This window comes from Rhagoletis zephyria, unplaced genomic scaffold (genome assembly GCF_001687245.7).
Source record: "Rhagoletis zephyria isolate East Lansing unplaced genomic scaffold, Rhagoletis_zephyria_1.1 Rzeph_scaffold_00339, whole genome shotgun sequence".
Classification (NCBI taxonomy): Eukaryota; Metazoa; Arthropoda; class Insecta; order Diptera; family Tephritidae; genus Rhagoletis; species Rhagoletis zephyria.
The window spans coordinates 23482-37855 of record NW_016157423.1 but is presented as its reverse complement, the minus strand read 5'-3'; the positions used below and the strand labels follow the sequence as shown (position 1 = coordinate 37855).

At 41.5% G+C, this 14374-nt stretch overlaps 2 protein-coding genes across 2 annotated transcripts; both read left to right on the top strand.

Moving 5' to 3' along the window:
* The first annotated feature begins 2169 nt into the window (after positions 1 to 2169).
* LOC108359104 (uncharacterized) lies at positions 2170 to 4526 on the top strand. The gene has a single exon (XM_017610784.1). It carries the CDS (start codon positions 2406 to 2408, stop codon positions 4518 to 4520), a length of 2115 nt encoding a protein of 704 aa, XP_017466273.1. The 5' UTR covers positions 2170 to 2405; the 3' UTR covers positions 4521 to 4526.
* A 63-nt stretch (positions 4527 to 4589) lies between these two features.
* On the top strand, positions 4590 to 8002 carry LOC108359103 (uncharacterized). The gene is made up of 2 exons (XM_017610783.1): positions 4590 to 7862; positions 7922 to 8002. The coding sequence occupies exon 1, from the start codon at positions 4590 to 4592 to the stop codon at positions 7404 to 7406; it is 2817 nt and encodes a 938-aa protein (XP_017466272.1). The 3' UTR covers positions 7407 to 7862; positions 7922 to 8002.
* The last annotated feature ends 6372 nt before the right edge of the window (positions 8003 to 14374 follow it).

The window sequence follows — 14374 nt, the reverse complement described above, 5'->3', positions numbered from 1 at the left end:
TAGAATTCGATTAGAGAATGATTAGAAAAACAGTAGACATTTGAAACCAATTAGAATTGAACGTTAGAACACGATTAGACATCTAACCTTTTTCTCGAAATCGATAACTAATTCCCCTTTTGTAGAGATTACTATAATTCTCAACAGTTTCTGTAGTCGTCTTGTAACCTTCTACCTTAGAGAAACATATTTGATTTCGAATCGTTTTCCAATCGCAATGTCCGGCTTTTCGCTCATGCATTCCACCAGTTTTTCGCATTGGGACCGATTTGTTGTGATCTTCGATCTGTTAATTTTGTAAACATTTAATAATATTTTTTTTTCTATTCACACTTCAACTTACATACATATTTTTGCGTTTACACACTTTATTTTATTGATATTTTAAAACAATTTGTTTCGCTCCGACACGAGTTGCTATTCGTACAAAATTTCCGACAAAATACATAAAAATTACAGCTACGTCGGATTCAGGCATACTAACATTACGAATTTCGAAATTACGATACGACAATGCGGATTTCAGCATACCAATTCTACGATTCGTAGCAAAATCGAATCTACGGCGGATTACAGCTGTTGCGGCCCGCTTGGCTTTTAGCATGATCGATGTATCTATTTCATGTTTAAGTGTTGTCAAAGTACCCCCTGCATACGGTATGATCTGCATATTTGCGTTCTCTTTGGCCACATCTTCGTATGTACTTACATTTGTGTGTACGCAAATGTCCTAACTCTTATTTATGCACTTCAAACCGTTTTGCAGTATTTATCATTGTTTTCGTTTCTCCGTTAAACGGAATATATTCTATGTTGCGCATATACATATGTACATCTGTTTAGTGAAAATGTAAATGCTTGTTGCCTTTGTTCGCTAACCGCAATGTGCCAACCGCTATTTCTCCTTTGTATATACATATGTATGTACATAGTTTGCCAAATTTGGTACATTCGCTAAAAATTTAAGAACATTAGTTCAGTCGTCGATCAAAGGAGAAAAGCGAAGGACACACTGCGGTAAGTATTGCCTATTTTTGTTCATTTGCATATGCTGAAAATAACTTCCTAACCTTTAGAAATAAACCGAATCTGAACTGAAGTCGAATTAAGCGTTTTATTTTGGATTCGCGTTGAATTCGCTCGCGGAATCGACGACATCTTTATTTCGCAGTCCAAATCTGCCATATATTTGGAACTGCAAATTTTATTTGCAAGTTATTTGCCATTGCCAACTCGCTGCTTAGTTGCAGCAATATTACATCGCTGAAGGTTACATGGGCAAGTCACCTCGTCGAAGCCCTCGATTAAATAACGAAATGGAAGGTAAAGATTCAGGTTCGAATCCGGCCACGTCGAAAAGTGCCGGAACGAAAATCACCGCCGATGGAATCGCCACTAAAGCCACAAGCACAGCCAGTGCCACGCAATCCGCCACCACCACCGAAGGCGCAGCCAGCGCCTCAAAAGCCGCCTCCACTACCGCCGGAGCAATTAGCCGTAACTCGCCAACGCCTGCGCCACCAACATCCTCTGCTCGTCAAGAGGTCATGATGCAGGCTATGCAAAAGCGTATCACCATGTTAGAAAATACCCTGAAAGCAACTGAAGCAAAGCTGAGGGATCACGAATCCCAAACTGAGGCGNTTTAGAAATAAACCGAATCTGAACTGAAGTCGAATTAAGCGTTTTATTTTGGATTCGCGTTGAATTCGCTCGCGGAATCGACGACATCTTTATTTCGCAGTCCAAATCTGCCATATATTTGGAACTGCAAATTTTATTTGCAAGTTAATTGCCATTGCCAACTCGCTGCTTAGTTGCAGCAATATTACATCGCTGAAGGTTACATGGGCAAGTCACCTCGTCGAAGCCCTCGATTAAATAACGAAATGGAAGGTAAAGATTCAGGTTCGAATCCGGCCACGTCGAAAAGTGCCGGAACGAAAATCACCGCCGATGGAATCGCCACTAAAGCCACAAGCACAGCCAGTGCCACGCAATCCGCCACCACCACCGAAGGCGCAGCCAGCGCCTCAAAAGCCGCCTCCACTACCGCCGGAGCAATTAGCCGTAACTCGCCAACGCCTGCGCCACCAACATCGTCTGCTCGTCAGGCTATGCAAAAGCGTATCACCATGTTAGAAAATACCCTGAAAGCAACTGAAGCAAAGCTGCGGGATCACGAATCCCAAACTGAGGCGGATAATGCCCACACGGCCGGGACTTCAAATCCCCAATTTCCCACAACGCATTGTCAAGTTGCGCCGTCGACGGAACTACAATTACCGACGGTGTCTATCGGCAATCCGCTTCCAGTAACGTCATTTGCAGATAGCCGCCAATCGCCGTTGCATTTCGTAGCATCGGCGCCTGCTCAAAACGTTCAGTACGTCACATCTAATGGCATGCCATTGCCACACAATATATATGCGTATTCAGCCACACCTAACAGTGATGTCATTTCTGCGAACTGCAATGCGTCCGCTCACGCCAACGTGGGTCCTGTAGCAACACAGTCGCCTTACCTGCCTAGGCAAATGCAGGCCTTGCCGGATTTCTGTGGGAAAGCAGAAGACTGGCCGATATTCTACACTGCGTTCACAGAATCGACTGCAGTCTACGCATACAGCGATTTTGAAAATAATCAGCGGCTTCATAGGTGCCTGAAGGGCGAAGCTCGGGAGACTGTGAAGTCCCTGCTTATACATCCCAGCAACGTCAATAATGTCATTGAGCAGCTGAAATTCAGGTTTGGCCGTCCTGAACAGCTGATTCGTTCTCAGTTAGCGCAAGTAAGGGAGATTGCGCCCATATCGGAAAGTGGAATGGCGAAACTAGTGCCATTTGCTACTAAGGTGAACAACATGTTCATCTTTCTACAATCAGCCATCGGAGGAGAACAACATCTCGGCAACCCCACGTTGCTCGATGAAGTCGTTATGAAGCTACCGATGAGCAAACGAGTTGAGTGGGCAACTTACGCAGCATCCATACAGCCGTATGCTACGATTAGACAGTTTAGCGAGTGGCTCACAAAACTCGCGAATGTTATCTCTGCAGTGTATGATGTCGAGTCAGTGCGAGACCCCAGACGCCGTGTCGTACTGCACACCGCCGAGCCGCACCGTCATGTGAGATGCCCAATATGCCAGGGTCCACACAAGCCAGCCGAGTGCAGAACGTTCATCGATCTCACTGTGTCGAACAGGTGGACCGAAGTAAAGAAACGCCGCCTGTGTTTCTCATGCCTTAACGCCGGACATGGAACTCGTAATTGCCAGCGGCAAAAGCCTTGTGCCACAGAAGCGTGCAAAAGAATGCACCATAAATTACTTCACGAAAGCGGATGTAGGGTCAACAATGTGGCCGCACAGATTCACCATCGTAATATGAGCATGCCAGTAGCCGAACGCTCGCATACTCAAGGTTCATCGTATTTACAACAACCAAGTGATGCCGATGCCGCAGTTCTCAGTTGCAGTCGCGGTTCCGCTGACAGCAAGCTATTATTTAGAATTTTGCCAGTCGTGTTGTACAACAAACATAAGCGCGTTGAAACATACGCCCTAATGGACGAAGGTTCGTCGATCACAATGATCGACAATACTCTTTTGCAGGAATTGGGTGTGCATGGCAGTGAACAGCGACTGAATCTGCAATGGTTCGGAGGGCGCGCGGCGCAGGAACCAGCCGTGGTAGTAGACTTGTTGGTCAGCGGCGCTGGCATGCAGAAGCGATATAAATTGCGAAGAGTTTATGGAGTATCGAATTTGCAGCTTCCATCGCAAAGCCTAAGTAAAGCGGAGTTGAGCTGTGATGACACTCACGTAAGTAAGTTACCAATACAAACGTACTCACAGGTCCGCCCTAAGTTGTTGATCGGGCTGGATCATTGCCATCTTGGTCTACCCTCGTCCACTTTGAAAATGAATATGAATGGCCCGTTTGCAGCGAGCACTGAGTTAGGTTGGGTGGTGTATGGCCCAACTACAAACAAACAACGGTCGTTGCCGACATGCTTGCATGTGAACAGTCAGAGTGATCAGTCATTGCATAGCTTAATGGCCGATTACTTTGACACCGAAAGCTTTGGGATAAGGCCATCACCCCCCATCGAAAGTGAGGCTGATGCTCGTGCGAAGAGAATTCTCGAGAAGACTTCATTCCGCGTCAATGGGAGATTTCAGACGGGTCTTTTGTGGAAGCATGACAAGGTTGAGCTTCCTGATAGCTATCCCATGGCGCTGCGGAGGCTTAGAGGTATCGAAAAGAAAATGAGTCGCGATGGTGTGTTCGCTGATGAATATAAACGCATCATAGAGTCCTACATAGCTAAGGGTTATGCGCGTAAGCTGTCACCAGCAGATGCTGCCTTGTCGTCGTCGACAACCTGGTACTTGCCACACTTCGCCGTTGCCAACCCTAATAAGCCGGGCAAGTTGCGATTGGTTTTTGACGCAGCTGCTGAGGTGGGGGGTATTTCACTCAATACGCATCTACTAAAGGGACCACAGGACTAAAAGTCGTTGCCGTCCATTCTCTTCCACTTCCGCGAAGGTGCAGTTGCGGTATGTGCGGACGTGAGAGAAATGTTCCACCAAATATTGGTGCGGCGGCAAGATAGATGCGCTCAACGATTCCTGTGGCGAGGAGGTGATGCTACGAGGAAGCCAGAAGTCTTCGAAATGTGCGTAATGACATTTGGTGCTGCATGTTCGCCATGTGCTGCCCACTACGTCAAAACCGTCAACGCGTTAGAACACCGGAATGGAAACACCGTCGTAGACCGTGCAGTAAAATCCATATTAGACCATCACTATGTGGACGACATGGTTGATAGCTTCGGTACAGTACAAGAAGCTATCGCCGTTTCGCAGGTAGTGCGCGCTATACACATGAACGCCGGATTCGAGCTTCGAAATTTTACGTCAAACTCACAGAAGGTAATAAAAGAGCTGGATGGTGACGAGGGTAAGCGACCTATCTCGAAGAAGGAGGGCTTGTTGGTGGAAAAAGTCCTCGGACTATTTTGGCAGCCCTCAACCGGTTGCTTTGGGTTCAAGCTAAAATTTCATAACGTGGACGCAGCGGTTGTATATGGGTCGAGGCCTCCTACCAAGAGAGAGCTCCTCAGCATCGTGATGTCCATTTTTGACCCTTTAGGGTTTTTAAGTAACTTTGTAATCGGAGCCAAATTGATTATGCGCGAGGTGTGGAGGCACGACATTCGTTGGGATGAGCCGTTGCCGACTAGTATCAACGAAGCATGGGAGAAGTGGCGAAATCAGCTGGTTACTGTTGTAGAGTATACTATTCCGCGGTTCTATTTTCGCATGGGTATGCCGAAAACCCTACAGCTTCACGTGTTTGTCGACGCAAGTGAGGTAGCCTTCGCCGCCGTCGCCTATTGGAGGTCGAAAAGTTCCAGTGACGAGATCGAAGTGGCGTTCATTTCCGCGAAGTCAAAGTGCGCTCCAATAAAGTCATTAACTGTGCCTCGTCTTGAACTCCAAGCGGCCGTGCTCGGGACTCGCCTAATGAGCTGTATACGAGAGGAGCATTCTCTAGACGTCAACCAGTGTACTTTGTGGAGCGATTCCAAGACAGTGGTCAGGTGGATTAGGAGCGAACATCGTCGCTACAAACCGTTCGTTCAGCACAGGATAGCGGAAATATTGGCCGCTACCAACTCATCAAACTGGAAGTGGTTACCAACTGAACTCAATGTCGCCGACGAAGCTACACGCGCGAACAATCGCCTTGATTTCCGAGCAACAGCCCGCTGGTCATGTGGTCCGGCATTTCTGCATCGGCCGCAGCAGTATTGGCCTAACGACAACACCGTGGTACCCAGCGAAGACGAGCATGATGAAGAACTACGCCCTAAATACGCTCTGGTAATCGTTAACTATAATATAATTGATTTTAAACGTTTTTCTTCCTTGACAAAACTGGTGAGAGTTGCAGCCTGGGTATTGCGCTTTATGGACACTTGCCGTCTCCGTGTTCAGGCAGACAATCGATATGGGTTGACTGCGCGAGAAGTCGAACTTGCCAAGAAGCTATTGTGCCGCCTTGTTCAACGAGAGGTATTCGCTGCAGAATTTCAGCAGATACAGAACGGCCAAAATATCGCACGTAACAGCGCGCTGCTACAGCTCTCGCCATATATAGACAAAGATGGTGTGCTCCGCGTGAATGGTCGCATCGACGCCGCCAGCTGGCTGCCCATAAGCTCTAGACACCCCATCATATTGCCGCCAAAGCACTACTTCGCGAGACTGGTTGTGATGCACTACCATAAAGTTATGCGGCACCAGAACACTGAGGCTACAATATGCGAGATACGACGCCACTATTGGATCCCACAACTACGAACTTTGCTACGCAGCGTAATCACGCACTGTTTGGAGTGCCGCTTAAGAAAAGTACAGCCTGAACCGCCTCAAATGGCGCCGCTACCAATTGACAGGCTCACGCCATATATAAGGCCATTTAGCTATACGGGACTAGACTATTTCGGCCCGATAGCTGTTACCATTCGTCGCAGTACTGAGAAGAGGTGGGTGGCGCTCTTCACCTGTTTGACGGTGAGAGCGGTGCACTTAGAGCTGGCCCATGATTTGAGCACTGACTCATGCATTGTTGCTCTACGAAACTTTATGAATCGTCGTGGTGTGCCTATACGTCTACGTTCCGATAATGGTAAGAACTTTGTCGGCACAGAAAGGGAAGCCAAACGTTTCCGTGAGGTGTTCGACTGCAGCCGCATTCAAGATGAGCTAACCAGCAAGGGAGTTGAGTGGATATTTAACTCCCCGTTTAATCCATCGGAAGGAGGCGTCTGGGAAAGATTAGTGCAATGCGTCAAAAGGGTGTTACGCCAAACCTTGAAGGAGACAGCGCCTAAGGAGCACACGCTCAACTGCTTCCTGATTGAGGCGGAAAACATCGTAAACTCCCGGCCTCTGACGCATTTGCCTATATCCGTCGACCAAGAGCAGCCCCTTACACCTAACAATTTTCTTCTGGGTGAGCCGAACGATGCACATACGCCAACCGCAGAGAGCGTACTGGAGAAGGTTTGCGTACTACGTCAGCAATGGAGAATTGCCCGCCAGTTGAGGAACCACTTTTGGAAGCGGTGGATAGCCGAATATTTGCCAACATTGACCCGGCGAGTCAAGTGGTGTCAACCAGCGAAGCCTATACAAGAAGGGGACCTAGTTTTTATATGCGACCCTAACGTACCAAGACGTGAGTGGTGCCGTGGAAAGGTAGAGCATGTTTACCCTTGGCATGATGGTGAGATTAGGCGAGTCGACGTCCGAACAGCTGGTGGTGTAAAGCAGAGAGCAGTATCCAAGCTGGCGATCCTGGACACTGAATGTGGTGAATCGGGCTGATTCACGGGGCCCGGGATGTTGCGGCCCGCTTGGCTTTTAGCATGTTCGATGTATCTATTTCATGTTTAAGTGTTGTCAAAGTACCCCCTGCATACGGTATGATCTGCATATTTACGTTCTCTTTGGCCACATCTTCGTATGTACTTACATTTGTGTGTACGCAAATGTCCTAACTCTTATTTATGCACTTCAAACCGTTTTGCAGTATTTATCATTGTTTTCGTTTCTCCGTTAAACGGAATATATTCTATGTTGCGCATATACATATGTACATCTGTTTAGTGAAAATGTAAATGCTTGTTGCCTTTGTTCGCTAACCGCAATGTGCCAACCGCTATTTCTCCTTTGTATATACATATGTATGTACATAGTTTGCCAAATTTGGTACATTCGCTAACAATTTAAGAACATTAGTTCAGTCGTCGATCAAAGGAGAAAAGCGAAGGACACACTGCGGTAAGTATTGCCTATTTTTGTTCATTTGCATATGCTGAAAATAACTTCCTAACCTTTAGAAATAAACCGAATCTGAACTGAAGTCGAATTAAGCGTTTTATTTTGGATTCGCGTTGAATTCGCTCGCGGAATCGACGACAACAGCATAAGGGAAATTGTATTTATTTTGTTCAGTCATTTATTCAATCCAAACGTACGGAAAACTTTATCCGTTGTCTTACACATATGTTAGTGTTTGGCCGAGCTTCTCCTCTGGATAATATGCTCCCAGATAATCCAAACACAATATTTTCACACAGTCTCTATCACGGAATTCATAGAATATTTTGATAATTAGCTGGGTGTGCGCATTTGTACAAAAGTAAGCAATTGCATGAAAATAAAGCCTCTAGAGAAACCAAGTAAAGTTTTGCAAATTGTTTTACGAATAAAAAAATATTTTGCAAATTGAATTAATTAACTGCGCATAGTAGGAAATATTTGCAAGTGACATTGCGTGATTACTTAAAATATTTGAAGATACAGCTTTATATGCAAAAATACCATTAAACACAGCAACACAAATTTGGTGTTTTTTTGGGAAAATTGCGCTATTTTCAGTGTTTTGGTGCTTTTTTAAATAGAAAACTTGGCAATACTGATTACTAGCTGTCCTTCATCGAGCGCTCCTTGCTGGGTTCGGACTGCAAAATTGGGAATAAAAATCAAGTTTTCGTAGTAGATGTGCATTTCTTATCTTTATAAAAAATAATTAATTTCTCCTCGTATCACTGTATTCTGGGACTAAATAAGGGGCTAAAGCTGCCTGTACAAGGGTCGATTTCTGTAGACTGGAAAATCGACTAGCTAAAGCATTTACATTTTAAGGTTGAGATGTCATTTATCTGGGTCGATTATGGTTGAACGACAAAAATCTTCTAGAAAATCGACCCGTATAAAGGCGCCTTAATTAAGCGAGCAATTATCATTAAAGTTAAAACGCCTTGGTTAAAATTAATAAAAAGTTATTTCATTCTTTCTGTACCGGGACAATTGTTTCATGGGTGGGCAACGACGCAATTACAGAACTTAAGACAGAGTAATCTTTTTCGATCGGGTTCAAATCGGGCGATTGTGAGGGCCTATTTACGAATTCCAGTGTATTTTCAAGTGTAGCTCACCAAAGTAACAATCGTGTCAATAAAAAGGTAAAATATAACTTTTAATTTGCTATTAAAAACCCCACCTCCTTTCTATTTGAAGAGTAAAGCCCAAAAAACAATAGCGCAGTGGCAGTGACAGTTTTTAAAATCAGCTGTTACTGCTAATATTGGCAGTCACTGCCGTAGCAAACACAATACGGCGTTGTCAGTGACTGCTTTTTTTGACATTACCTTTTGTTTGTTTACATTTTTGTTGTTGCCTTTTAGGCTTCAGTGACATCAACAGATGTTGGCTGCGTTTCATTTATGTCAAATTCAGCATGCGAAGTTTGCTGCGATGAAGGCAGTGGCAGTGAATTTAGAATTTGGGCTAAACTGAGCAGTACTGCTAGCTGCCACTGCTGTATTGTGAGTCGCTTCATTGGACACCATACTTTCTAAAAAACAGCTGGTTTCGAAAAACTGCCGCTGCCACGGCGTTATTGTATTTTGGGCTTAAATTTGTTGATGTAACAAAACGGAACAGATTTTCAGTTGAGCGGAGTAGAGGACTAGGAACAAATCTACTCCTATCGGAGTGAAGTCCGAACGATGGCTTATTGTGTATATGATCAAAATTTACGCTTTTTGTTTGGTGCACAAAGACAGTATTACCGCAGTCCAAGGCATAACAAGGTAGAAGTGATTTCGACATTTCTCTCTTTTGAATTGCGACTGAAATATCAACTCTTAATCCTATACTATTCAAAATTTTTTTTTTATATAAATTTTCAATTGTGAGCTGTGCGACTGATTTTAAATACATAATAAAATGAAAAGGAGTTGCGAGCGGTGCGTTGTGTTTGTCAAGAGCCTGGACAACAAACTTTTGCGTTATTTTAAACCTTCGAATAGTCAAGTGAAGCGACAACGGTGGGCAAATTGCTGCGATGTTTCATTAGGAGACTCTTCACGTGTGGTCGTGACTTTATTTGTTGCCTATCGCAGCCGAGTATTTCTAAATGGACGCGTTTGGTCCCAGGTGCAAGATTTATCATACCGAATATGAAAAGAAAATCTCCCACTCATTTATATGGATAGACCAAATTTCAAATGGTGGTCTGATAAAACCTAAACCAGAATTCTTTGTTGACATAAAGAAACTGAAAGTAATTTTTAATAAGGTAATGGAAAGGAAATTTCGAATAGCAAAAATTTAATAGCTAAATTATTGAAGTTAAGTTCTGATGTAAATTTAGAAGAGTCAGACTTTTTTAATGTCTAATATACTTTAGAATTAAGTATTTGAATAAAGAAATAAATGCTCAAAAACATTGGGATAGTAAAAGCAAGAAAATTGTCAAAACGGTTTTAGAAATGAGTGTGTTTTATTTGGTGTGTAATTTTGTGTAAGTACGCATTTCCACATTTACATTAAACCGAAAATTCAATAAATAAAATGAAGCTGATTCTAATGAGATTTTAAATATTCTTATATTTACAAAAACTTTCATTTCAAAGATGTTGAGTTCTATCAAATATGGTAAATGCATAACAAAGGGTTAATTTCTTTGTTTACATTTTTTGACATTACAGTCAGGTATGAGAGAGCTCGACTGAATTGTCACTTCTACCTTGTTGAATATGCCTTGCCGCAGCCGTACTGCGATGAACATGATGTCGGTGGAGGTATGAATAATTTTTTCGCAACTTTTCATACCCTTCCTCCCGTAAACTGTTTTTCCCTTTCTCTAGCCCGCGCTCACACTTTCGGTGCTGCGTGGGCAAAAAAGTGCCCAACTCTGATCTACATTGTCAGTCTGAGTAATTGTAAAGTACCTTATCTTTAAATAGTATGAGGGTGTTACCTGTCAAACCGAGGCTATTACCTGTCAAACCGTTTTAGATACTGTTTTTGCAGTAAGAAGTGAAGTAATGGTTTCTTTTTATCCGTGACAGCATAGCTTAAGTTTTCCCATCGCTCGAGCAACATCTTTATGATTAGCTTTATCATCGCTCATCACAAACAGATATATGACTCATTTCAGATTAACAGATAAGTAACGGTAGCAGTCCCTGGCCGAATTTATTGATATTTGTCAAACTTTAAATTGTGGCGGGTGTGACATATGACGGGCGTGACCAACATAATCTGTTCTTTTTACGAAATTAAAAGCATATGAACACTTGAAGGCAATTCGCACATATTCGCATATGTCATAGCGTTATTTTCGTCAGCTTTTTTACACTGTCTAAGATGTGTTTTCCTTAAAAAATAACTATTTTGTGGATTTTGTGACGGGCGTGACATTAAAATATGTTTTGCTTCAATATATAATAAAATATTTAGTACTTGCACCAAAAACTTAAAAATTACACGATTTGTTCACTCCACTGCCCTTTCAAATAATGCAAAAAAGAAAATAGATTACGAAAGTCAGTCTTGTCAATTTTGAAGAAAATTAACTTCTGATTTGAGTTTGTTAATGGTGCGACCTATTTTGGTATAAATTTCGAAATTTTCACTTTCAGTCTTGAAAGTTAGATTTATTTACTCTTGCTTACTAGAAATAATACACTCAAATTCTTCGGTTTGTTTTCGTTTCATTCGGTATCGCTTACCGTGGAATGAGCCTTATATTTATGCATACAATATAAAAATTGCAAATTAGGAAAATTACAAAAAAAATTTTTATTTTAAAATAATTTGCTTATAATCTGAATGATTTTCACCATATTATTATCATAAATCAGTGACAGTAAGTCTCGCCTGCAACATGGTAATTATTACGTACCGATCGAGTAACATTTACCAAAGTTATATCGAAAAACTTAAGTGGATCTCCAGTTTTTGTCTAAAAAATTTCTCTTTAATTGTATAAATAACTTTTAAATGAAGCTTTCAAGCTGAATGCAAAGCAATGTCGTCCAATTGGAGAGTCCGCAAAAGGACTTCCCAGGATATGTTCAAGACTATTGCATTTACCTACTTTTTCACATAATGGAATTAACTAAAATATTTATGTATATCTAAACACTTATTCACGTCCCCTACTTTCATATAACGGCAAATTTAGAAACCGCGAAAAATGTGCTTCTTCGGTGACTAATGAAACCATTCCGCACCAATTTTCAAGACTGCATAAATATACTTAAAATGAGCGTTTCTCACCCTAATTGTATTATGTTAATGTATGTAAATACTTATATGCTTGAAACTACTATTAACTTATCAAACGATTCCTAATCTTTGACTATACATGTTTGACTACATTCACCACAATCTTGAAAACTGACCAAATCGGCGTGACCAAGTCCATTTTCCTTTTAATATTATATGGACATTAGCGTGGGCCGAAAACCCGCTCTTTTAGAATTTTGATTGGTAATAGCAAAAATATGGTTCATTATGCTCTAAAAAAATAGCTATGTGAAATGTGAATATTTTTGGTCAATATCGTAGGCTCGCCCAAGTCCATCAAAGTTCAAGTACTAATTTTTTTTCTTTTTCAACAAATTCGATTCTCTACGAAGAAGGTCCATATACCAAATTATGTATTATTAATACTTTAGAAGATTGTTGCAATTTTAGTAAAAAAATGTTTTAATAAATTTATTTATTAATTTGTATTTTTTGAGCATATTGAACTTTGATGGACTTGGGCGATTCTAAGATATTGACCAAAAAATTCCAAATTTCGCACAGGTTTTTTTAAAGCATAATGAACCAAATATTTGCTATTACCAATCAAAATTCTGAAAAAGCGGATTTTCGGCCCACGCTAATGAACATCCGAAAACACTAACACGTTTGAAATAAATCTCGTCCCACTTTTTTGTATTTTTCACTTGGTTGCTGAAGTAATTTAGAATTGAAAATTCATTAGGGCTACTGCAAGCTCAGTGTTAGAGTTCGAACCAACAAAAAGTTGTTTAGTTTTCCTTTTGTTTTTGGCATTCTTTCCATTTGAGTTGGGCGATCGCGAATCGGCTGTATTATTGTTATTGACAACGTTTTCACTTGTTTTGTTTAGAGAGTTAGGGCAACGCGAAGTAGAAGTAACAATAGGTGCAGTTTGCTCAGCGGGGACAGCAGCAGGCAGAAGAGACGTTTCTACGGCATCATCAGCAGCAGGCACAGAACCAGTAGTAGAGTGATGTTTATTCTCAGGGACAGGTAGCGGCGACGCACAGAGGCCGATTTCGGCGGCCAAAAGTCGAATTTTCCAAACGTACTTTTTTCTTTTATAACTGAATATAGGGTAAAGAGAATATAATTCTTGACTAGATTCCGTTATTTTCTAATCCCTCTCTGCTTTAATTCGCTCGCACCGCGCTGTCAAAGTGTCGTGTTGATAATTGTTTATTTGGTTTTAGATGTGTTTAATACAAGCCGAAGTTGTAAAAAACTGCTTTAAATCGTGTGTTAATTTTTAAAATTATATTAAATTGGATAATTGTAAAGCAGATAAATACCATATAATCCAAATTTATTCATTAATTTTGAGCTCCAGGCCGGTTGTTAACTAAAACATAGATTTTGGTAGTTTTATTTATTACATTTATTGCTGTCGATATTTCGCCTTCAATCTGAAGGCATCTTCAGGACTGAAAAACACCAAATGCATACATATTTACGTCAAATTACAAAAAACTTACATCAAAAACGCAACTTACATTATTGAGTTTTTCCAATCGACTAATTCTATGTGCAGAAAAATATTAACAAACAAGCTCAAAGAACACTTAAACATAAACAAGAGAATTTAAGCAAGTCGAAATACCGTAAATGTAAACAAAAAATATACAAACAACAATACATGAAGTGGTGGACAGTAGGACGGAGAGAATCTGTATGTAGAAAAGCACGGCATAGCATTGTTATTGTCGGACGAAGTACTGGTGGCGGACCGACGAACAATAACATGAACACATAAACACATGACACCTACGTTATTGGTTTTTGTGCGTGAGAATTAAATTGCGATAGACATGAGCGCAATTGTCTGTGTCCGTTTTAAAATTCATCCTTCTATTATTAGGGGTGTTCATGATGTGTAGCATCTCTAGAGTATAACGTTTATTGTAATTTTTCTCTTCCTGTAAGATTGCTACATTGTCAAAATCGGGATAATGTCCCATATTTTGGCAGTGAGATGTTAAGGCTGTCTTATTGTCCATAGAGTTATTCCTTAATTTTATGTTAGATTTATGAGCGGAAATCCTTGTCTTCAATTTAGATTTGGTTGTCCCCACATATACCATATCGCATACGTGGGACCGCCACCAGTACTTCGTCCAACAATAACAATGCTATGCCGTGCTTTTCTACATACAGATTCTCTCCGTCCTACTGTCCACCACTTCATGTATTGTTGTTTGTATATTTTT